This window comes from Vulpes vulpes, chromosome 13 (genome assembly GCF_048418805.1).
Source record: "Vulpes vulpes isolate BD-2025 chromosome 13, VulVul3, whole genome shotgun sequence".
In the NCBI taxonomy this organism is placed as follows: Eukaryota; Metazoa; Chordata; class Mammalia; order Carnivora; family Canidae; genus Vulpes; species Vulpes vulpes.
The window spans coordinates 90,796,829-90,822,785 of NC_132792.1; the positions used below are offsets into that span (position 1 = coordinate 90,796,829).

At 40.4% G+C, this 25,957-nt stretch overlaps 1 protein-coding gene across 4 annotated transcripts in view; it reads right to left on the minus strand.

Moving 5' to 3' along the window:
- SMCHD1 (structural maintenance of chromosomes flexible hinge domain containing 1) overlaps positions 1 to 25,957 on the minus strand; it is a 214,707-nt gene that overhangs the window by 54,198 nt on the left and 134,552 nt on the right. For 2 of the 4 annotated variants that reach the window (XM_072735040.1, XM_072735041.1), the window contains 2 exons: positions 4,921 to 5,379; positions 4,274 to 4,396 (listed from right to left, as the gene is read on the minus strand). In XM_072735040.1, the coding sequence (XP_072591141.1) occupies positions 4,274 to 4,396; positions 4,921 to 5,379 (582 nt within the window). Of the gene's footprint in view, positions 1 to 4,273; positions 4,397 to 4,920; positions 5,380 to 5,487; positions 5,601 to 24,127; positions 25,191 to 25,957 lie in introns of those variants that run through there. The other 2 variants (XM_072735042.1, XM_026005880.2) reach the window with 2 other exon arrangements.

Sequence of the window (25,957 nt, forward strand, 5' to 3'; positions counted from 1 at the left end):
AGCCACTATGGAAAATAGCATAGAGTTTCCTCAACAAGTCAAAAACACAAGTACCAAATGACCCCGCAATTTCACTTCTTGGTATATGTGCAAAGGCAACAAAAATTCTATGTTAAACAGATCTCTGCACATCGTGCTCACAGAAACATTATCTACAGTAGACATGGGAACCACCTAGGCATCCACTGACTGATGAATGGATAAAGAAGTTGTCGTGTATACACACAACGTACTACTATTCTGCCATTAAAAAAAAAGAAAATCCTACCATGTGACATGGATAGACCTTGAGGGCATTATACTAAGTCAAGGAAGTCAGAGAAAGACAAATTCTGTATATTCTCACATATACATGGAATCTAAAAAAAACACAAACTCACAGAAAAAGATTTGTGGTTACCAGAGGTAAAGGTGGAGTGGGAGGGAAATGGATGAAGGTGGTCAAGGTACAAACTTCTGGTTGTAACATAAAGTCCTGGGGATGTAACATACAACATAATGAGTGTAGTTAACACTGTATGGTATATTTGAAATCTTTTAAGAGAGTAGATCCTAAGCATCTCATCGCAAGGAAAAAAACTTCATTTTTTGTTTGTTTCTATGAGATGATGGATGTTAACTCACTGTGGCGATCACTTCACAACATATATAAGTCATTATGCTATACATCTTAAATTTATGAAGTGCTATATGTCAATTAAATCTCAATAAAACTGGAGAAAAGTTTAAAAAGAAACTGTATAGCATAGCAGACATTACGAAAAATGATACAGTCCAATGCATCATAGCAAATAACTCACAATAAAGATATTTGAGCACACACGCATACACACACAGTTCTCAATCACTTTTACAGGGAATTGGCTTCCATGAAAGAAGGTGTAATTTTTCTTAATAGTTGAGTATGGTGCAATCCACTGAAAGTACACGTTAAAACGAACAAATGCATTCTCCATTGCTATGGGGCCAAAGGCCAGGAACCCTGGATTTGCGGGCAGCTCAGCCACTTACTGTCATGAGACCATAGATAAGTTAGGGAACATCTAGTTTCTGCTTCCTCATTGGCAAAATGGGGACCACAGTATTCATCTTGAAGGGTTGTTACAAGAATTAAATAACCTCGTGCATGGAATAAAAAGCCCTAACATAGCACCTGACACACAGAAGTTTCTTTACAGTTTCAGGAAAGTAATGACTCAATGCCCATATAACACAAACCCTGTCCACTCATAGTTTCACATAACAGTGCCCAAATTTGCAGTGTGGAACCGAAGGCTCTTCATGTAGGCAAATGGGGCGAGGTCTAAACCTTCTGGAAATGCACATGTACTAGGTCTCTACAGCCCACAGAGGCTCAGTACCCAATAACATGACCAGGCATAGATGTTGTCCATTTATTTCTATGGAGTTCCCCATAAAAGCTCGTTTCCTAGCTGATTTCCCCCTATGTCTAAGAGTATATTCAGTGTCTCCTTTGGATTCTCCACTTCTGTCCTAGAGCATGCAACATTTTCCAAGTGATTCTTCATCTGCTTGTCTACCATCAACTCCCTTTTTCCAGCAAAGCCTTTGAAACATATTTGATGCCTGTGTTAACTGAGTTTCTTCTCAACTTACTCCCCTAATCTCATACAAGTTGCAATGCCTGCCCACATTGACCTGAAACTGTCCTTTCTGCAGAAGTAAATTCTTCCAGCTAGCTAAAGCCACTGGCCTCACTGGACTCCTCAGCTTCCAGACCTCTCCAGACCCTGAGGTCCCTAAGATGAAGTTTCCTCCTCCAAAGTTGGCTTTGCTCTCTCCCTTCCTGGCTCCTCTTCCTCCTCTCCCTCCACCATCCCTAGAAACTCTGCCCGGCCCAACTCTCTCAGGCCTTGCTGGCACACACCTGCTCCCAGGCACTCCCAGGCACTCAGCTGGCACCAGCTGCCAAACTGCATTCTAGCTCCAACATCTCAGCCAACTGCCACTCCAGCCCTGCACTTCTACCACTTGGAAAGTGGATGAGTTTCCAAAGGACTCTCGCTTCCACGTGTCTCAGGTTCTAAGATCCAATAATGAAGACCTCACCTTACAATGACCCATGAATTGAGAAAAGTTTCTAGGGTTTCTGGATTCATCAGAAACACAACTGGGAAATTCCATGGTAAACAGCCATTCATTCTCTTTAAGTGTAAAGAGGCTTTGATTTCCATCACCCACCAATCATCAAAATTTAGGAAACACTTACTGGCTGAAAAATAAGGTAAGCCATTCCTCTTCACTGAATTAACTATTTCAACATTTTCAGCTTGATTAGCTAAAAGCCTGTTCTTATTTTTAGAATTTCACACCTACAATGCAGTATCTAAAATGTAAAAACACACTTGAACTCTTTAGGTGACTACTATTGAAGAAAAACACCCAGGTCACTTGTTTTGGTTTTATTTAACAAAACAATAAAAACATCTGTCGTTTCTTATAGCAATTTTTGTTGTCCTTCCCACAGGGTGGCAAAAATATGCTTCAACTGCCTTTCATTAACCTGCTGATCTGGAGGTGATTTGCTCCCCAATGACGACAAAGAATCTATTTCACTGAGTTTTGGTCAAATACAACAATTAAATAATCACTTAATTTTGCAAGCACTAAAATAATTACAGAAAATTTAAAGGAAAAAACATTTTATTTTTCTTATGATTTTATTTACTTGAGAGAGAAAGCATGTGTGTGAGAGAGAGAGAGAGAAAGAGAGAGAATGAGCAGGGGAGGAGCAGAGGGAGAAGCAGATTTCCTGCTGAGCAGGGAGCCCAGTGTGGGGCTCCATCCCAGGTCCCCAGGATCATGACCTGAGCCAAAGGCAGATGCTTAACAGACTGAGCCACCCAGGCGCCTGAAAAAACATTTTTTTTTGAAAAAACATTTTTTAAATGAAAAGCATTACCTCTCCAAGTGAGAAAATTCATGTATCCGAGTTGCCACAAGTAAGTATTAAGGTTATAGCAAACCACAAAATGTAGTTAAGTAAAACAAGTGAAATGTTTCTGAATAATAATTCTAAGTTTAAATAAATCCATTCAAATTGTGTTGAATACTTAGTTTGTGTCTCTACCACAATGTAAAAATCTTACTTGGTTCTCATTTCACTGACTGCTGGCCAAATGACCAAGCAGAGATAGGCATTATGACAGTACTGCAGTCCTCGGACAAACCCAATCGGTTGTCAGGGATTCCATTTCTGCCTGTTTCTCTGTATATTTAAAAGTGAGGGTCTCTTCTAGGTTGTTGTTGTTGTTGGCCTAACAGGAATTATCTCTTGCCTGTTTGCAGTCCCCATAACAGCCCATGTAGAAAGATCCAGAGACCATGTCCACCCCACAAGCCTGGAGGCTCATGTACTGCCTTCTGGAAAAAAAGTTTCCTGGAGTACAGTTTCAGTCTGTCCCTTTGCTTTGCCAAAGACAGATCCGCCTACTGGCTATTCTTTGCTGTACTGACAACTGTGCCCTAAAACAAACAACTCATTCTTAGGGGAAAACAATTAATTTCAACCATCCCATGTGTTCCCAACAGCCATTGATTCACATCGCTCATCCTCTGATAACCGACTTACACAAAAACACAAAGGCCTGCCAGAAGACAATTGGATGTGCGTGAGGTATTTAAGGGAATTTGTATTCTACGGCATTGCTTCCTCTGCTTTTTTTTTTTTTTAAGATAGTGAAATCTTTATAAGCAAAAAAGATGATTACTTTTCATCAAAAAGATGACCATTTTCTCCTGACCATTTTCTCCTAGCTGAATCCCCAAATCAAACATGAAAAAAAAAAAAAAGAAGAAGAAAAAAAGGGGGGGGGTCTCACTTTTAAGCAAGTTATTGCCGGGACTTCAGTTTAGAGAGCCACAACAGTGGAAGAGGTGCGTTTTATGGGGACATTTGGACGAAACTCGCCTGTGTTAAGACACGGGCTAGAACAAACCTCTCGACTAACCCTACATTTCAACGTTCCTAGCGGTATACATTTTGGAATCTTCTCTGTGCCCCAGAACACACAATGTGGATCTAATTAGGTCCAGCTGCCTTATGTTAGTAATAAAATTGAAAGAAAAAAAAAGAGGCGGGGGTGGGGGCTCTGCTCACCCCTCCTCTGCCCCGGTGACCACAGGCTCCCAAGTCGCGCGCACCCCCCAAGCTCGCTCAGGGCCGCTCCCGCTCTGGAAGAGCCCCAGGCTCCGACCCACGCACCGCCGGGCCCCGGGGCGCCCCCGCCCGCCCCTCGGCCCCTGCACTTACACCAGCGCGGACGGACAGGGCATCTGGTTCCAGGCACAGTTGTACTGAGCCTGAATAAAGCTCTCACTTCCCTCCAGCACCGAGCAGCTCACGTTCTTGTTCACGATGTAGGCGCACCAGTTCCTGGGGTGAAGCAGAGCGAGCGAGAAGCCCCAGGGTGAACCCCGAGAACAATGAGGCTGGGGAGGCGGGGGCGGGGGCGGGGGCGAGCCGCGGGCCCCGCGGGGGTCAGGCAGCGCAGGCTCTGCCGAGGCGGGAGCCGCACCACGCAGCCACCCCGGGGGAGCGCGGCTGCGCCTCTGGGCACCGGGCGCCTGGAGCCGACGAAGACGCAGAGGAGAAGCGCCTGCGGTCCCGGGGGCGTCAGCGATTCCCGGAGTCTGCCTCGGGCCGCCCTGCTCTGCGGGACACTCCCGGCGCCCCGCGGCTCCAGGGGCGGGCGGCACCACCCGGGACGCCCTCGCGGGCCGCGGAGCGCACCCCCCCCCCGGGAGGAGCTGCCGTCGGGGCAGCCCGCGGGGTCCCCGCTGCAGCTCGTCGCCCTCGGCCGGGCCGGGCAGTCGCGGCGGCCGCGCTGCGGGTCGGGGAGGGGTCGGCGGGGGCCCAGGGCTCGGGGCGGCCGCGAGAGGGGCCGCGCGCGCACTTACTTGTTCCTGGCGCCCGGCCTCGCGGGCTGCGCGGGCTGCGGGGGCTGCGGGGGCTGCGGGCCGGCGAGGCACAGCCCTGCGCCGCCCAGGGCCAGCAGCGCCAGCGCCAGCGCCCAGCGCCGGGGCGCGCGGGGCCGGAGCCGTGTCCGCGGCCACATCGCGCGCGCCGGGCGCCCCGCCGGCCGGATCCCGAGCGCGGAGCGCGGAGCGCGGAGGCTGCGGGCGCACGGGGCGCGGCCGGGGAAGGCGGGGGACGCTCGGCCGCGTGGAGGTGCCGCCGCCCGGCTTCCCGCTCCCGCTCGTCCTCTCCCGCCCGTGCGCCCGCGCCTCTCCGGGTCCCTCGGTGACGCACGGGTCCCCCCGGGTGCCGCCCTCTTTATTTCACTTCCCTCTCCGAAACGTGACTCTTCCTCCACCGCGGCTGCCCGTCTCCGGTGTCCTGGGCCTCTCGGCAGGGGGCTTGGGGTGAAAGGGCGAAAGAGTTTAGGAGAAGGGTCTAAGTCACAGAAAGCCCAATTACTCATTCCTTTGGTCTCTCCCCAGAAGCAGGGCGGCCCCGCCTCCCACCTTCCACCCGGCGCGCCCCGGGCCCTGGGGATGCGGCCGCCGTCGGCGAGTCTGCAGTCCTCGCGCCGAGCCCGCCGTGCCCGGGTGCCGGCTCCCCGGGGGGATGAGCGACATCCTGGTCAGTCCTGGGAGGGGCTGGGCTCGGGTTTCCTCCCCTGCCGAGACGTCGCCAGGCCCCCGCGCTCGGACTTAGGAGTTCGGGGGAACCAAGGCGGGTCCCCTCCGCTCCCCCGGGCGCACGCGTCCGCTTCAGGGTCCACGTCAAGGTGCAGGCCCTCGGGGGCCCTCCCCTCCACCAGGACGGCCGGAGCCCCGCAGCAGGCTCCAGTGAACGCTACACTGAAGTCTGAAAGATGATCTCACAGCCCCCGCTTCTCTGTCCTACCCTGAACTTGTCCTGTCAACATCAAAGTCGCCAGGGCCGTCGCATTTGCTCCCGACAGCTCAAAGCCTGCTGGACGTTTGTCTTTTCGCTTGCTTGCGTATTTTCTAACTCTTCTTGAGTTACACTAATCTCTACCAATTTCTTTTGGGGATCAAACAACCCCAGAGAGAAGAATGTTACACAAAATCCCTGCCAAAGGGGTGTCTGCTGGGGCTGTTCTTTGAACCAACCTGCTTTATCTAATGAACGCTACAGTGAGGTTATTTGCAGACTGCATAACCTACGGTATCTGTGAACGAACAGGTTGCTGCTGGCTGTGGATTGTTACAAGGACAGTAAACATTTGCTTTTTCACTAAATGAAGCCATTGGTCCCATTTTATTTCTAATGTGGTTTGATGATGTTGTTGGGCATTTTGATTTGCAAACAGAAGAAAGGGTATACCCTAAGCAGAAACCTCGCAAGAGCCAAGCAGAAAATTATGCCATGTAAGGAAATAATCCTTCCATGAACTCTCTTATGGAAGATCATGCACATAAAGGGCTGGAGTCATCCCAGCCTTCAGAAGATACATCCACAGGGGGAAATCACAGAAAGGGATAAAAAGTGGTCTTGCATAGCCCAATCTGTGTCTTCGTGAATTTCCTACCGTCCCCACCCTAACACCATTTTTGTTCATGAACTGTGGTAGGGAAGAAACCAAGCACAGAAATGAAGGGAAGTGACAGAAGGGGAAAAAAAAAGAAAAAAGAAAAAGAAACACAAATGATGCATGTCTACACCCAGCAGCTAACAACCACAATGTCTCTTCAGTACAGGTTATTCTCAAACTTGAGAGTGAGTTGAACTGATGAGGTCAAAGCTACTTTATCCATTGGAGTTATGTTAGGAAGCTGTATTCTAGCCCAAGAGTTTAAGGACTAACTTTCCATTGACATGACCACAATACTATATTTTTGAATTTAAATTCAATTAGCCAACATATATGTAGTACATCATTAGTTTCAGATGCAGTTTTCAGTAATTCATCAGTTGCATATAATCCCCATTGCTCATCATATCACATGACCTCCTTATTTAATCAGCTATAAAATGGCACTTATCAGTAGATAAATTTTATTCTGAGCATCTGTTATAAGCTAGGCATTGTGTGAAAATACCGAGGATTCACAAGTGAGCCAAAACTGACCTGGGTGGGCTCTGTGTTCACAGAGCTTCTAGGCATTCCTGTGTAGTGAAGGGTAGAAAATTTCTGATGTACAGTCAATGCCATGAGACAATATTTGTCACATGTGTTTCTCTAGGCACATGTCCAGGTGTACCTGGTGTGGGGCTGCTCTGGGAAGATGGAAGAAGATTTTCAGCTCTCAGGAAGGCTTAAGGCCAAGATCCCAAGGGACCCCCTTCCCTTTCTCTCCTCAAGCCATGGGAAGAGACACATCAAACTTGGGAACCAGGAAACCCTCTCCCGAAGCAGAGGGAAGATTCCCGAGGATAGGGAGCTTAAGCACATCAGGAAAGAGACTGGTTGGGCAGGTCATGTGGCCCCAGCCGTAAGGAATAATGGAGGTACCATTGGCAGAATGCTGTAAATGTGAATTCTTTATAAGCCGCCAACTACTTTAAACAACCACGTGAAAACTGTCAGTTTCTAATCACAATCTGAAGGCATTTCTCCTGTTTTAAAATCAAAGTGCCTCATAGTAACGTCTACTGTCAACTGTGTGACCAACTTAGCTAAAACAAAAATGCAAAGATAGACCTACTTCCTAAAACCCATTCCCTCACTGTTGATTGTGATAAAGATGCCCATCAGGCTCTGTACTTGGGGGGCACATCTCATGAAGCAGTGAACCTGCTAGGCCTCCAGTTCCCCCAGGCTCCCCGTCAGTTACCCGGGGGAAGAGAGTGAGTGATCATTACAGAGGCAGCAGTGGGGTATTTTCCTCCCATCCTTATATTCAGTCATCTGAGCACATGACGTTTGATCAAGATGAACTGATTTGCATCTAGGATGTATGTGGTCAAGAGTCATAAGACTAGTGTGAGTGTCCCATCCTTCTCATGTCTTGTTTTGCTTTCTAGAACTCAAAAAAAGTCCCCCCCCCACCATGTCCAGGTGTACTTTTAGATGTCTTTACTACTTCTTTGCGTTGCTTATCTAATCATGGGGGAGGAAGTCCTTGTAGACTGGATATCTTGAATAATTTGATTGCAAGGCATTCCTAACATAATGCACCCTGAGAAAATGTCTTACACATTCATAAGTTAGTGATAAGATGCACTTCATTAAAAAGAAATGCAGCCTGGTAGGGAAAGAAAGACAGAAATGTCTCTGAGGAAAAAAAAAAAAAAAAAAACAACTGTACCATCTAGCTTAGTCTGTTTTGGAATGCTAAGGTTTGATTGATACAATTTCATTCAGCTACTTTAGATATAGGCACCCTCAGAATGAAGTCAGTGAGTCCCTAGACTTCAAAATTTACAAACAGCTGCTTTCCTGTCTTGTCAAAGGCTTTGCTCAAATAGAACCAAACAGAACAAAGGACAATCACTCTCTTCAATTTTTTCTTAATATACTTATTTGCGAATAGTCCATTTGCTGTACAAAGATAAAGATTCAAAATCTCTATCTTCTGAACCCAGAACTGATCTTATTTATCAATTGACTGATTCAATGACATTACTAAGGATTATGGCCATTATTTTAATCATCTTTCTTGAGAGACAGCAGGAACAAATTTCCCTATATTGGTCAGCGGGGTATGACTTACATTTAAACTATCACATGAGAACTTCAAAACTGTGAAAAGTTAAAATCATGCCTGAAATCACACATGAAAACAAGCAGTGGTCAAGACCTCATGCAATGGAGTTGGGTACCCTCATCTATTAGTAGAATGAACTCAGATAAGTCAGTAGGCTTCTCTATCCTCCATTTTCTGCTCTGAAATTGGGAATGCCTTGTGTGGCTATTGGGAGGATTATTTGGTTATCACACATAAACTGCCTAGCACAGTGCCAGGCAAACTGAGGAGTGCCTGGCAAGTGGAGGATAAATATTCACAATTGTTACTGTTACCACTTTAGCACTGCAACAGATTTGCAATCAGGTTATTGAGCTTTGTCTTTCTTTTTTTGTGCCAACTGGCATGGGCAGCTGAGCATCTACTACAGTTCTCCTTTCTAAGTAAGAAATATAAAGAAATGGCTGTCATGAAAGCACATGCATGACTCATTCAGAATGACTCTAAATGGGATAGTCAGAAATGGAATACTGGGCTCTTGACTTCCATCCCAGTTCTCTTTTTTATTGCCCTCCAGGGGAAAACATATAGCTCAGTTTATTGTTCAGGAGAGTTCATCTTCTGCGTTGCAAAGAAATTTATTCAGTGAGAACTTTGGAAGGATCAATAACTACAGAAATAACTCAGGATCAGCAGGCAACTCAATTATGAATATCTTTTTCCTCAAAAAGATAAAATTAGTTTCTAATTCCATATCTCTTAATTTTTTTCAGATGTTTCTTAGTTCTAAGAATGCTTCCTATAGCCAAATAATATGTTTGAGAATTTATTGCTGTCACACTTATGGTGTGGTTTTGAACACATTTTTTTCTTCATAAGAAATAACTGACAAAAATAGGCTCTTAGAATTAGATCTCTTTCCAAGACAGCTATAATAGCTTAGGCAGTAATGTCTTATATATGAGCCACATCAAACTATGCTGTAGTTCATCATTTATTTATGGAATAAGAGTTGATTATTCTGGAATCAACATGTTTTAAATAGGCAGAATGTGTTTGATGATTATAAAATACATTATTAAATTTTAGCACAATTTCAATCTATACTCATTCAAATAGTATTCATGAACAAATTAATTCTAGTATTTCAGGTTATATGCAGTCCTAAACAATGTTATAAGTATTTAAGTACGGTTAATTCTCATTATTTGATGCAGTATATCCCATAAAGTCGCTGCCAACACTGAATTAACAAATACTGAACAATTGCTCCTAGGGGGAAATACAGGGTTAGGTTCCTACAAGCCTCCAGTCACAATGTTTTTGTCAACCAATCAATACATATGTGTGTTTTCTATTTAAAGATACCGTATTTCATAAATAACATTGAAGTCATGGCCAACATTACTGTAACTCATGCCTGAACAAAGCTTAACTAACATACATTTTCTCCATAAGACATAGGACAGCCTTCTGTGCTCAGGAACACTACTAGCGCTTCAGCACTATGCTTGAGGGCCATTTTAAATAGCAAAACCACCAAAAAAAAAGCACAAAAATGCAAAAAAAAAAAAAAAAAGTATGGCACTAAATTTACCATGAAAAGGACACGTGGGGCAGCCCGGGTGGCTCAGGGGTTTAGTGCCGCCTTTGGCCCAGGTTGTGATCCTGGAGGCCCGGGATCGAGTCCCACATCGGGCTCCCTGCATGGAGCCTACGTCTCCCTTTGCCTATGTCTCTGCCTCTCTCGCTCTGTGTCTCTCATGAATAAACAAATAAAATCTTTAAAAAGAAAAAAAAAGAAAGAAAAGGACACTTACTTGCAGTATGAGAAGGAAAACAAGAAAGCAGAGCATTGTTTTGCTGGATGTCATCTGGGAACATGCACATCGGGCAGGGAAGTTTTTTGCCACTCTGCACAAGTCCACAATTGACCATGAAAATGCTACAAGTATTGCTTTTGGACTTAAATTTAGCAAGTCGGCAAACTTACAAATACAGAATCTATGAATAATGAGGATGAACTATATTTCAGCATAAGTCCAGGAACAGTCAGACAATGTTACATTTGGGAGGATAAGGGAAAGTTCTTGAAATTTTGTGGCCATCAAAAGGTTTGTTTTGTCAGTAAGCAAATTGGGGGAGTTCTGCATATTGAACACTGAAGGAGGCAATGTGGGAGCCAGAGCAAAACAGATTTAGTTCTTTCTCATCTTGATTGACTGAAATGATTTAACATAAAGTTACAGTCAGTAAATAGAATATAACATAGTAAAAAATGTGTAGCTACGTGATGATGAAGAAATAGAGCTGAGGCAATCAGAAAAGTTGGATGTTAATTAGGAAAGTCTATGGAAAAGTATGGGTTTAAGCTAAGAGTTACAGTTTTTGTTTTGCTTTAAATCTGCTATGATATCAAAAATGAATGTGATTGCTTGCAAGGAAGGGGCAATTAATGTGACCTTATACCTGGTATGTTTCTAACGCATCCAGCTGGTAGAGTAGCCAGACTAAGGTACGTGGTCTTAGACATAGCCAAGGGGTAGGTGAGGCAGAGAGGCCAGGTGGCATTGAGGAGCCCTCAACAGGAGGAACGGGCACAGTGTAGGCTGGTAGAGAAAACAAAACAAAACGATTCTGGTTCTCTTTTTCCCTTATCTCTAACAATAGGTAGAGAGACCAGATGTCCTGGTTTGCCCAGGCCAGTCCTGTTGTGGATCAGTTAACACTATTAATTATTTTTCGTGTCTCTTTTCATCTTCAAAAGTGCCTGGGTTTGGACAATAAATTATGTGATCACTCTCAGAGGCCTAAAATGAACTGAAAGCCACATTTTGTTTAGCCTTTATAAAGACTAAAACATTAGTAAATGTCAATGCAAATAATAAAATCAAAAAATGAGAAAGAATTGGTGTTCAAAAGTCAAAACTAAGGTCAAAACCTTACTTGGATCAAATTCTTCTGTTACTGCCTCATGTGCATTTTGAAAACTTTTTGTAGTTTTATATTATTAAAAAAAAAAAACTTGATTAAGCACCGAAAACTTGGTTGTTTAGTTGGTTGATGAAGGTGGACATTTGCATGAGCTTTCTTTGGCTCTGTCTTCTCAGACTTAATCACTCTTAAACTCATCCTCAGGAGCTAAGTAAGAACACTGTGGTGCTCCATTCTATTTAAACACTCTGGCTTGCATCAGAAAGGATGAATACCCACCATTTGCTTCAATGTAGATGGAACTGGGGGGGTATTATGCTGAGTGAAAGAAGTCAGAGAAGGACAATCATCATATGGTTTCACTCATACAGGGAATATAAGAAATAGTGAAAGGGATTATATGGGAAAGGAGGGAAAAATGAGTGGGGAAAAATTAGAGAGGAAGACAAACCATGAGATTCCTAACTGGGAAACAGACAAAGGGTTGTGGAAGGGGAGGTGGATGGGGGGATGGGGTAACTGGGTGATGGGCATTCAGGAAGGCACTTGATGGGATGAGCACTGGGTGTTATACTGTATGTTGGCAAATTGAATTTTTTTAAGATTTTATTTATTCATGAGACACATACACACACACACACATAGAGAGAGAGAGAGAGAGAGAGGCAGAGACACAGGCAGAGGGAGAAGCAGGCTCCATGCAGGGAGCCCGACGTGAGACTCGATTCCAGGTCTCCAGGATCAATCCCTGGACTGAAGGCGATGCTAAACCACTGAGCCACCTGGGCTGCCTGGCAAATTGAATTTAAATTGAAAATCTAAAAAATAAAATAATAAAAATACAAATACCAAAAAAATGCTCTGGCTTGGTCATAGCACGTTTAAGTAGTGCAGAGCAGGGAAGGGCCTGCTTAAATGCAGCTCTCTTTCTAGGTCCTATTGACATCTTGGAACATTCATTGGTTAAAAAACCTAAAACAACATAAATAATAAGCCATGGGCAGATAAAAGTTACTAATATCTTTTGATTAATGCAAAATATCGGTAAAACAAGGGTTTCATATTTAGAGAATGTTGAGGGATCAAGCAGGAAACTGCCTTGGTTTTCTATTATGCCCTTACATGTTTCCCCCTAACTTTTAAAAATACATAAACAAAAATATTTTATTCCCTGAGTATTCTGAGGTTATGCTTTCCAAAGGACTGTTTGAGGGCAGAGTGGTGCCAGGATTCCTGGGGAAAATAGGAAGAACATTAGAAAGAAAAAAAAAACTATCAGAACTCAGTTCCAATGTGTTTCAACCCAAAAAGAATCTTCCCTTTTAGTACTAGGGATTCCAATTTCATAAAGGATTTTTAAAAATAAGTATTTGTAGATTATGGTTTTCTCCTGTGAATTTTACCAAAGTATAGCATTCTCTCTCTCTTTCTCTCCCTTTTTTTTTTAAAAAGATTTTATTTATTTGAGAGAGCAAGAACAGGAGAGAGAGCAAGCAGGGGGAGGAGCAGAAGGAGAGGGAGAAGTAGGCTGCACACTGAGCCGGGAGCCTGATGCGGGGCTGGATCCCAGGACCCTGGGATCATGACCTGAGCCAAAGGCAGACCCCTAACCCACTGAGCTCCCCAGGTGCCCAAAAGTATAGCATTCTTATAAAAAAGTGCCTAAGTGACTCAATGAATTTTCATGAAGTGAACACAGCCATGTAACCAGAACCCAGATCATGAAGCAAAACATGACCAGCACCCCAGGGCCCCTCATGGTTCCTTCCAATCATTAATCCTTCCTAAAAGTCACACTGATTCTGACTTCCAACATCATCGATTAGTTTGAATATGTTTGTTTAATTAAAAAAAAACTGTTTCTAATTCATCTTATATTTTATCCCTATCCTTGGCACAGTGTCTGGCATATAACGTTTTATTTAATAATATTCATTGAATCAGTGAGAGAAAGCAGACAGACATCTGACTTTTATAAGACAGCTGACTGAGTTCACACACAGTTTATACATAGGGAGGAAAGTGGGATTAAATTGGAGAGAGAACTGGGATCTGGGGATGCTAACTTGAAAACAAATTGAAAACTCAAACTTAGAAGAGTACACTTCGGTTTTATCTTTTAACAAATGTAAATGACTCAAATAAATCTAAACCTCTGTTAAGTTTTTCTTGGGCCTTAACCAACTCTGTTCACATCATATCCACGGTAACTGATGAGGCCAACCTCCAGAGACCTTGTTTCTCTTTGTAATGTACCCATGTTAGAGAGGCCCTCCCGCCTGACCAACACAGCCAAGAAATGACTATTTTCAGGCCTTCTCCACCCCACTCTGAAGCCCGGTCAGTCAGGGAACAAAATAAGAGTCACCCTCTCACTGGGCCACAGCATGTGATCTCCAGCCAGAGTGCTTCTTCCTCTAATGAATGAGGTAATAAGGGGCCAAATGAGGTTTCAAACATATGTCACCTCAGAATTAGTTTTCCTTTTAAAAAGCTGGAATTAAGAACCCAACATTGCCAAATCCCTGCTTAGCCAGAAAGATCTGTCAACTGTAGAGATAACAAATAAGAGGAAAAACCACCTCAGGCTTTGAACTGCTGATCCTAAATGATACCCAGGGAAATACAAATAAATTATGTCCTCTGAAGGATAGATTCATTATGAATAATCAAATAATCCCTTTAGGTTGGAGTTTTAAATACTTCTTCAGGGTAATACAAAAATTGTAAGGGAGCAAATCTGGACAAGAAAAAAAATTTTTTAGAGGATGGTTTCCTTTAATTTCCTGCCTCCCCCTTGCTCAAAAATATGTTGTATTTTATCAGAGATGAGCAGAGTGAAAGCCCAAACTGGAGAAACACACACATCTGTTTCATCCCCATTAAAATGAACAATGTTAAATCCAGAAGTAAATCTAATTTGCCTGGGAAGGGCAAGTGGTTATTTCTCCTTTTTACCTTTTCCAAGTTATGTTGATTGGAGGTCCTTAAACAAATATAATCTTTGCATCAACTGTTCCCTCTGTGTTGAATTTTCTCCATGTCTGCAGAACTTCACCTGTACAACCCTGGAGTCTTTACCTGTTCTCTGAAGCTCTCCTGGGTACCTCCAAGTCCTCTCACATGTTTGCAACATATATCTGATAAAGAAGGGATATGGGGCACCTGGGTGGCTCAGTGATTGAGCGTCTGGCTTTGGCTCAGGTCATGATCGCAGGTCTACAGATCTAGTCCTACATCAGGCTCCCCACAGGGAGCCTGCTTCTCCCTCTGCCTACGTCTCTGCCTCTGTGTGTCTCTCATAAATAAATAAATAAATCTTAAAAAAAAAGAATTTAACAAAACAACAAATTAATAAGAAAAAGACAATCCAACAGAAGAATGGACAAAAGATTAGAATCTGCACTTCACAAAAGAGGAAACTCAAATGGCCAATAAAAATATGCTCAACCTCATTAATATCATGGAGATGCAAATTAATACCTAATTAATATCTAAGATGTAGATTCCATTACTACCAGTTTGACAAAAATTTTAAATTCTAACAATAAGCACTATTTAGGTGGGGGGATGGGGTAACTGGATGACAGGCACTGAGGAGGGAACTTGATGGGATGAGCACTAGGTGATATACTATATGTAGGCAAATTGAATTTAAATTAAAAAAATGTAATAAAAAAATCAAGCACTATTTATGGTGAATGCAGACAAACTCTCTTATACTGCTGTTGGGAGTGTATATTGGTACAACTGCTTTGGAAAAACAGTATAGATTGGAATGGATTTTCCAAAAACAGTTTGGAAAAACAGATCTGGTATGTGGAACAGTCCACACACCCTCAAACCCATCAATCACACCCCTAGATATAGAAATTAGACAAGATCTTATACATGTACACTGAGAAACATATTAAAATGTTCTAAGGATTATTGTTTCTAACAGAAACAGGACACAACTCAAGTGTTCATTAAAGTAAAATGAATAAATTGTGGTATATATACAATATGTTATGATAGAATACTATACAGCAATGAACATGGATGAATTGCTGATACATCAATGTGGATGAATTTCACAAACATTTTATTTTTTAAAGATTTTATTTATTTATTCATGAGCGACAGAGAGAGAGAGAGAGAGAGAGAGAGAGGCAGAAATACAGGCAGAGGGATAAGCAGGCTCCATGCAGGGAGCCCGACGTGGGACTCGATCTGGGGTCTCCAGGATCAGGCCCTGGGCTAAGGGTAGCGCTAAACTGCTGAGCCACCCGGGCTGCCCCTTTCACAAAGATTTTAGCTGAAAGAAGCAAGTTAGAGAGGCTATTCCATTAAAGTATGATTTTAAAAATTTAAAGTTCAAAAAAATGCCAAAACTTAACCATGTTGTTTGGGGATACATACTATGTGATAAAATTATAAAGATAAGGAAGAGAGAAACAAGGCAGGATAATGGTTTCTTCCAGAGAGGGAGATCAGAAGGGCACATGAGAGCCTCTGGAGCAGCATTCTTGTTCCTGACAGCCATTTAGCTCTTGTAGGTATTTAGTTATTAAGTGGATGTTTGCTTCATTTCTCACATATATTGATAAAAATAAAACCTATAATATAATGTAAAACAATAGATATATACATTTCAGAATAAGGAGGAATCTTTTAAAAAGCATACCTAGCAAAATGGGGATCTGTATCCTTTAAATCATCCTGAAAAAAAGCTTTAGGTGCTTCTTTGAGACAGAAATGTTTAAGAATATCATGGTGCATTTATCTATGTCTGGAAAACTCCGTAAGTCTGACTCCAGGACGCCTGGGTGGCTCAGTTGGTTAAGTATCTACCTTTGGCTCAGGTCATGATCCCAGGGTACTGGGATGGAGTCTTGCATCGGGCCCTCTGCTCAGTGGGGAGTCTGCTTCTCCCTCTCCCTCTGTGTTCACTTCCTTTCCCTCTGTGATCTCCCTCTCTCAAATAAATAAAATCTTAAAAAATAGCCCAACTCCATTCTTTACTAATATTGAGGCTCAAAACATATTCGACATACTTGTTAAAATATTTTTTGACTGTTTATTCAAAGAGTCAAAATACACTATTCTGGGGAGGGCTTGGCTCTGAGAGCAGGACTTATCCTCATGATCTCTGGACTCCTGACCAACTGTGATGGCAAGATGTCATTAAATCACCTTATTCCATCTCTTATTGCTTTAGGATTTTTCTCTTCATTTTCTTTTTTCTATTATTTATTCAGTTTATCCCCAAATTTAGATTTTCCACTACCTTTTGTTATTTTTATCTTTTATTTTTTTTTATTTTTTATTTTTTTTTATGATAGGCACACAGTGAGAGAGAGAGAGAGAGAGAGAGAGGCAGAGGGAGAAGCAGGCTCCATGCACCGGGAGCCCGATGTGGGATTCGATCCCGGGTCTCCAGGATCGCGCCCTGGGCCAAAGGCAGGCGCTAAACCACTGCGCCACCCAGGGATCCCCTATTTTTATCTTTTAAAAAAGATTTTATTTGGCAGAGAAAGAGTTCATTAGCAGGAGGGAGGGGCACAGGGAGAGGGAGAAGCAGGTTCTCAGCTGAGCAGGAAGCCTGATGTGGGGCTCAATCTCAGGACTCTGGGATCATGATCTGAGCCAAAGGCAGAAGCTTAACCAACAGGGCCACCCAGGTGCCACTTCCACTACTTTTTAAAAAGGATTATTATACCTTTAAATTCATTTTTTTAGGTTTGATTTAATACTGTCATTGTGACAGGTGTGAGGTGATATCTCATCATGGTTTGGATTTGCATTTCTCTGATGATTAATGTTATTGAGCACCTTTTCACGTGCCTGTTGTGCATCTGTATGTTTTCTCTGGGAAAATGTCTATACAGAGCCTCTGTCCATTTTTTAATCAGGTTGCTTTTTGTTATTGAGCTGTAGGAATTTTTAAAAATATTTTTTTCATTTAAATTCAATTAATGAACATATAATGTATTATTGGTTTCAGAGGTAGTAGTGATTCATCAATCTCATATGATACCTAGTGCTCATTACATCATATGCCCTCCTTAATGTCCATCACCTAGCTACCCCATCCCCCCACCTCCCCCTCCAGCAATCCTCAGTTTGTTTCCTATGATTAAGAGTCTCTTATGGTGTGTCTCCCTCTCTGATTTCGTCTTCTCTTATTTTTCCCTATCTTCCACTATGATTCTCTGTTTTGTTTCTTAAATTCCACATATGAGTGAGATACTATAATTGTCTTTCTCTGATTGACTTACTTCACTTAGCATAATACCCTTTAGTTCCATCCATGTCATTGCAAATGGCAAGATTCCATTTTTTAATGGGTTAGTATTCCACTGTGTGTGTGTGTGTGTGTGTGTGTGTGTGTGTGTGTGTGTGTATCACATCTTCTTTATCCATTCATCTATCTATGGACATCTGGGCTCTTTCCATAGTTTGGCTATTGTGGACATTGTTGCTCTAAACATTGGGGTGTAGGTTCCCTTTTAGATCACTACATTTGCATCTTTGAGGTAAATACCCAGTAGTGCAGTGGCTGGGTTGTAGGGTAGCTCTATTTTCAACTTTTTGAGGAACTTCCAGAGTGGCTGCAGCAGCTTGTATTCCCACGTACAGTGTAAGAGGGTTCTTGCCTTTGTCCACATCCTTGCCAACATCTGTTGTTTCCTGATTATTAATTTTAGCCATTCTGACTGATGTGAGGTATCTCATTGTGGTTTTTATTTCCCTGATGCTGAGTGATATTGAGCATCTTTACATGGGTCTGTTGGCCATCTGTATGTCTTCTACGGAAAAATATCTGTTCATGTCTTCTACCCATCTCTTGATTGGATTATTTGTTCTTTGGGTGTTGAGTTTGATAACTTCTTTATACATTTTGGATACTAGCCCTTCTTCTGTCATTTGCAAATATCTTCTCCCATTCTGTCAGTTGTATTTTGATTTTGTTGACTGTTTCCTTTGTTGTGCAAAAGCTTTTTATCTTGATGAGGTCCCAATAGTTGATTTTTGCTTTTGTTTCCCTGGCCATTGGAGATGTGTCTAGCAAGAGGTTGCCACCTGTGTTCTCCTCTAGGATTTTTATAGATTCCGGTCTCACATTTAGCTCTTTCCTCCATTTTGAGTCTATTTTTGTGTATGGTGTAAGATGGTCGTTTCATTCTTCTGCATGTGGCTGTCCAATTTTCCCAACACCATTTGTGAAAGAGACTGTCTTTTTTCCATTGGATATTCTTTCCTGCTTTGTTGAAGATTAGTGACCCTAGAGTTGAAGGTCTATTTCTGGGTTCTCAATTCTGTTGCATTGATCTACGTGTTTTTGTGCCAGTACCATACTGTCTGGATGATCACAGCTTTGCAATACAGCTTGAAGTCCGGAACTGTGATGCCCCCAGCTTTAGTGTTCGTTTTCAACATTCTTGTCTATTTGGGGTCTTTTTGGTTCCATACAAATTTTAGGATTATTTGTTCCAGCTCTGTGAGAAAAGCTGGTGGTATTTTGATAGGGATTGCACTAAGTAGTATAGATTGCTCTGGGTAGCATAGTTTTTAACAATATTTGTTCTTCCATGGGCATGCAACATTTTCTCATTTCTTTGTTGCTTCCTCAATTTCTTTCATGAGTGCTCTATAGTTTTCTGAGTACAGATCCTGCCTCTTTGGTTAGGTTTATTCCTAGGTATCTTATGGTTTAGAGTGCAATTACAAATGGGGCTGACTCCTTAATTTCTCTTTCTTCTGTTTCATTGTTAGTGTATCGAAATATAATTGATTTCTGGGCATAGATTTTATATCCTCCCACTTTGCTGAATTCTTGTAGTTCTAGCAATTTTGGGGTTGAATCTTTTGGGTTTTGGACATCAACTATCATTTGATTATATTTAAATTATACTGTGAGGAGTTTTAAGCAAGAAAGAATGCTGTTTTGTCAAGTGCTTTTTCTGCATCTATTGAGAGGATCAGATGGTTCTTGTCCTTTATTTCATTAATGTAGTGTATCACATTGATTGATTTGGGGATGTTGAACAACCCTTGCAGCCCAGGTATAAATCCCACTTGGTCATGGCGAATAATTCTTTTAATGTACCGTTAGATCCTATTATTCACTGAACATTCCTGAAAACCAGCTAGTACAACCTGTTGTTTTCCAGCAAAAGGGAAGCAAAGACAGGAAGAAGCTCCAACTGTTTGAATATCTTCATGATTCTGTGTAATCCTGAAGTGGCATCCTCTATTCAGTGGGTAGATAAAATCAAAGGCATCTTTCAGTTTGTATCAAAAAACAAAGGGGGCAGCCCGGGTGGCTCAGCGCTTTAGTGCCGCCTTCGGCTCAGGGCGTGATCCTGGAGACCAGGGATCGATGGAGTCCCACGTCAGGCTCCCTGCATGGAGCCTGCTTCTCCCTCTACCTATGTCTCTGCCTCTGTCTCTCTCTCTCATGAATAAATCTTAACAAAAAAAAAAAAAAAGGAAGGGGGGCACCTGGGTGGATCAGTCAGAAGAGCATGCCACTCTTGATCTTGAGGGTCATGAGTTTGAGCCACACACTGGGGGTAGAAATTACTTAACAAACAAAAACAAAGAAAAACTTGCCCAACTTTGAGGGAAAAGAAAAGGCAACCAGAAGACCATGACTTACCAGAAGATGGCTAGAACACTGAGAAATTATGGAAGAACTGGGGAAATCACCAAAATCTGGAGAAAGCTAACTTACCAATTCAGTGAGGCCATTCTACAGACTCCATCTTACTTTTTAGAAGAGATCTCCTATTCACACTATATTTAACCTGAGGAAGGATATCTCAGTCTGAGTAACTGGAATGCAAATTATAACTGTACATATGCTGACTGCCATGAACTAAGACATGCAAATTGTTAAATAATCTTACATTTCATGGTTTTCTGACATCAGAAATCCCTATAAATTTCAAGATTTTTCTCTTAAAGAAAATGCTGAAGAGGGAAACACAACTTCATTATTTCTTTTATTAAATAGCATATGATCTACAACAAAAAGCGTTGGCATTAATCTTTTAAATGTTCGGCAGAATTGTGGTAAATCCATTTGGGCCTTGGCTTTTGCGTTTTTATTACAGATTCAATCTTGACACTTGTTATAGGTCTATTCAGTTGTCTATTTGTTCTTGAGTCAGTTCCAATAGCTTGTGTCTTTCCAGGAATTTCATCTAAGTTATCTTGTTTTTATCTTTTCAAAGAAACAACTTCTGGTTTCATTACTTTTTTCCCTTGTATTTCTAGTCTTTTATTTCATTCTATTCACTTCCACCCTAACCTCTATTTCTTCCTGCTTACTTAGGTTTAGTTTTAAAGGTAAAATATCAGGTTATTGAGATTTTTTTCTTTCTTAGTCATTTACAGCTCTAAGTTACCCTCTAAGCACTGCTTTAGCTGCATCCCATAAATTGATATATTGTATGTTTTCACTCATCTCAAAATATTTTGTGAAATTTCTTTTCTGTTCCATTGGTTATCTAGTTCCTTAATCTCCATCTATTTGTGAGTTTCCCAGTTTTCCATTATCTATTTCTTTTTTTTTCTTTTTTCCATTATCTATTTCAAATTTGATTGCCTTGTGATCAGAGAACATACTTTGTATTATTTGTCCTTTTAAATTTGTAAAGGTTTTATGTTTTAGTCTATGATCATGAGAAATATTCCTTGTGTGCTTGAGAAGAATATACATTGTTATTAGGTGCTATGTTCTATATGTCTATTAAATCTAGTTGGTTTATAGTGTTCAAGTCTTCTATTGTGTTTGGTATAGCTGTTTTATCCCTAATTGGAAACAGGGCATACAGTCTCCAACTATTATGGCTGAATTGTCTTTTCATCATTTCTGTCAGTTTGTGCTTCACGTATTTTGGTACTGTCTTTAGATGCATGTACATTTAGAATTGTTATATCTTCCTGATGGATTCACCCTTTTATTATTATACAATGTCCCTCTTCAGGCACCTGAGTAGCTCAGTGGTTGAGCGTCTGCCTTTGGCTCAGGTCGTGATCCTGGGGCCCTGGGATCGAGTCTTGCATTGGGCTTCCTGCAGGGAGCCTGCTTCTCTCCCTGGCTTTGTCTCTGCCTCTGTCTCTTATGAATAAAATCTTAAAAAAAAAAAAAAATCCCTGTCTCTCTTTATCTCTAATAACATGCTTCTAAGTTGATTTTGTGTATTGATATAACTCCAAATTTGCTGATTCCTATTTGCATGATGTATCCTTTTCCATATTTTAAATGTTTTTAATGTACTGTGTCTTCTGTAAATAACATACATGTAAATGTTTTATTTAGCATGTTACTCATTAATTGATAGCAATTATCTTTGGCCACAGGTCAGACACACTAGTTTGCAAAATAGCAGATATAAGTATTTGCTAAATTAATGAATTAATAAATTCTGCAATAAAAATTATTTTGTATTTCAAACAACTAAGGCCAATTTTTTGGTTTTATATTTTGAAGCATCTCAGTAATCATATTTATAAATGTCTTATGAAAATGGCACTCCATTCTAGACCATTCTAACCATCCATTATTATTTAGAATAATCTAAATTCTACTATATAAAACATTATGCATTTAGCACCTATTTCATACAAATGTAGCCAGAGCTCAATTTATTATTCTTTTTCAACAGATCTGATTGGTTTCTTTTTTTTTTTTTTTTTTTGATTGGTTTCTTTATGATTCTTCTGACTTTTCATTATATCATTATAGTTGACAAAGGGATCCATGGTTGACTTGTCAGTTCTTCCAAGAAGTAATTCACTCTGCAAAACTACTGAAGAGGAGAAATATGTAAGAAGTCTAACAAATCAAAACCAACTTCTGGTCTATACAAGCATGGAAATAAATTTTTTCACTAAATTTGCTAACCACTTACCACTAAATATATCACAGAACTCATATCTACAAGATTTCCCTGGCTTTCTAGCACAGCATAAGTAATGGTCTAATTGGTTTTTGATCCTGCTATTTCCAAGCATAAAACTGAATTCCAATTATATTTAAGTACACCAATAAAAAATTAAAATCTTCCCAAATGGAATATCAAGTAAATAGTCAAGGTACATAATTCTTTATTCTAAAATAAAAATATAGAAAAATGAAAAGCAATTTTCTATTTTTTTCGAAAATTAAAAACAGAATTAAGGGACACCTGGGTGGCTCAGCCATTGAGTGTCTGCCTTCAGCCCAGAGCGTGATCCCGCGGTCCGAGGATCAAGTCCCGCATCGGCCTGCCTGCATGGAGCCTGCTTCTCCCTCTGCCTGTGTCTCCGCCTCTCTGTGTCTCTCATTAACAAATAAATTAAAAATAAAAACCTTAAAAAAAAAAAACAATTAAGAATAAGTGTGGGAGAAAACACAAGAAAAAGGTAAACACAAATGCTATTAGCAAAGATTTAAGTACAGTACTTTGCAGAGATATAATTACTAATATTTTCTATTCCACATTTGTTTATGTTAAAGCATGGTTTAAAGAATCAGAATACTGGGAATCTATTTCATATTATTGGACTTTTTCTTGAATTTAGGCTTCCTAACATAATATTATGAATGTCTGTCTACACTATAAATTACTTATCACTGGGATAGGTGATTCTTTAACACCAATTTGATCACTCTCCAAAAGGGAATTAAGATATTTTCAGACACTTAGGTTATTGATGCATCTGTAAACGAAATAACTGCTTGCACAAAGCCAGATTTGGAGAAACTACCTTATGTTTAAGATACTTAGTATTTTTTTTTAAAGATTTTATTTATTTATTCATGAGAGACAGAGAGAGAGAGAGAGGAGCAGAGACACAGGCAGAGGGAGAAACAGGCTCTATGCAGGGAGCCCGACGTGGGACTTGACCCTGGGTCTCCAGGATCACGCCCTGGGGTGAAGGTGGCGCTAAACCGATGAGGCACCCCGGCTGCCTGATAATTAGTATTTTAAGGCCAAATGTCCTACAATGAATTTTAATGTTGCTATCTCTCTATTCCTAAATTTAAACTTATATGTGTTAATGAAAAGTAGCAATCTCTTTTTGAGGTCAAAAGAAATACAAGGTGTTCAACAGGCATGCAAATAAAAATTAACATGTATAATTTCACAAATGTAATTACACAGTCATGAAGAGGAAGAGATGATTCCATGAAAATGTTTAGCTGACAGAACTGAAGACATTCTGACAGTATAAAAAGGATATAAATGCAAACATTTTACTAACAGGTATAATTAGAAAATTACATACTAAAAATATAACAATCTCACCCATTTCATAATGATTGTAAATAAGTCATATAGTCAAAAGTATAAACAATTTGAAAGACGGAACTCTTTTTTTTTTGGAACTCTTTTTTTAGCACTAACATTTAACTAGTAAGAAAGTGTCATTTAAAAGGAATCTATTCTTTCCTTTAGCTAGATTTTTGCCAATTTATTTCCTTCTTCAACAAAAGTTAAATGACTTCCAGTTATAAAGATAAATCAATATTGTAATAGTTTTTACCAAGTAACTTTTAGAGAGCTTTCAGTGTTAAAAAAAGGAAAACACTTGTGTATTTAATAGGGAAGAAACAATCCTCTTTATTAACCTCACTGTATATTCAGAAAGGATTAAAAACACACACATTTCCTGGGACACAAAACTGTACCAAAAGCATTTCCTTACAAAATAAGTTCACAAACCAATAGTCCTGGACTTACACAAAGACATATATATTGACATACATTAGCTTGAATTAACACAGAATTTTAACGTTTTTGCAGCAACTTTCTAGCAGACTATTACTAATGTGGGCGTGTACGACTTCTGTAATCCTTTAAAAATAGTAATAAAAAATTACAAAATAATGAAAATGTAGAATTAAGGCTGAGACTATATCATCTAGTATTAATAAAGTCAAACAATACTTTAAAAAATTGCTGCTGCTGCATATTTTATTTATATATATATATATATATATACACACACACAGGATAAGTCTTTAGAAATTTAAAATGCTACTGCTGTCACAAATTCACTCATCAATTTTTTCTCCCTGGATCTCAACATTTGAATTTCCAGATACCTGTGCTTTTTCTATTTTTATTCTGAATTCTTCATTAAGAGTTTCCTCACATATTTACATTTAAATACTTAACCTCTAGAACTTTCCTTAGACATAACACACAAAAAAGTTTTGTTAAATAAATTCACACAGAAGCAATAAAAAGGTTTGTTTTCAAGAAATAGTTCTAGCATATCCATGATAATCATACTGAAAAATAGTACATATGCTTTTCTTCAGGATTAATAAATGCTATGTGCCAGTTTTACAGTCACTGCAATGTTTGCACATTTTCCTCTGATACATTTGCAACCAAAGGGCATGATGACTGGTATAATTCCAGTAAATCCATACTGTCCCGTGAGATTCATAAAATTGAAGGGCTGTTTCCAGTCCCATTTGGATTGACATGGAAACGCACGCCCAGATAATCGTATTGTCCCCAGAAATATTCAGTCCGGTAAGTCACCCTCTCGGTCTTCTGAAACAGAGCTGCAGAAGGCAGAGCATTCTTCATGAGACCAATGGCCTCCTCTTCTCTGTAATTGTTCACACATCTGATTTGGTTATAATCCTGGTCAATGTGGAAAAAAAATAAATTTTATGTACCATAGTTTTCCTAAACTCCCTCAGCAGAACTAGATGGTTAAATACCAAATGGAACTATGTTCCATTAATTAGATAATTCTTGATTTAAACATATTTATTTATTTTTAAGATTTTATTTACTTATTTGACAGAGAGTGAGCACAAGCAGAGGGAGTGGCAGGCAGTGGGAGAAGATGATGCAGGTTCCCCATGGAGCAGGGAACCTGATGCAGGACTTGATCCCAGAATCCTGGGATGACTTGAGCTGAAGGCAGATGTTTAAACTCACTGAGCCACCCCAGACAACCTAGTATAAACAAATTTAATTAAATCTTTGTATATAATTACTTCTGTCACATGTATGCCAAAGAGAGAGGGGGAGAGAGAGAGATCCTCAAAATAAAAGCAGCACTTAACACATACAGTAAAGGTTAAGCAATTCGTACCACAGTTCTTTGGAATGGTGATTCTTAGACCCCAAAACTGAAGAGTTTCATTTTTCTTTTCCCCTTTTCTTACATGAAATTACTACTTTAAAAGTAAACAAGAATTATAATGATTACAGAAAGTCACAAAATAAGGACAAGGACAAGTATTTTAAAATATCCATAATTCCATTCATATAGAGATGAACACAGTGTGTGTGTGTGCCTGTGTGTGTGTATAGTCAGATATATATTAATCATATATATAATTATATCTATATAATCTAATTATATATAGATAATACATATATATGTATACACATATATT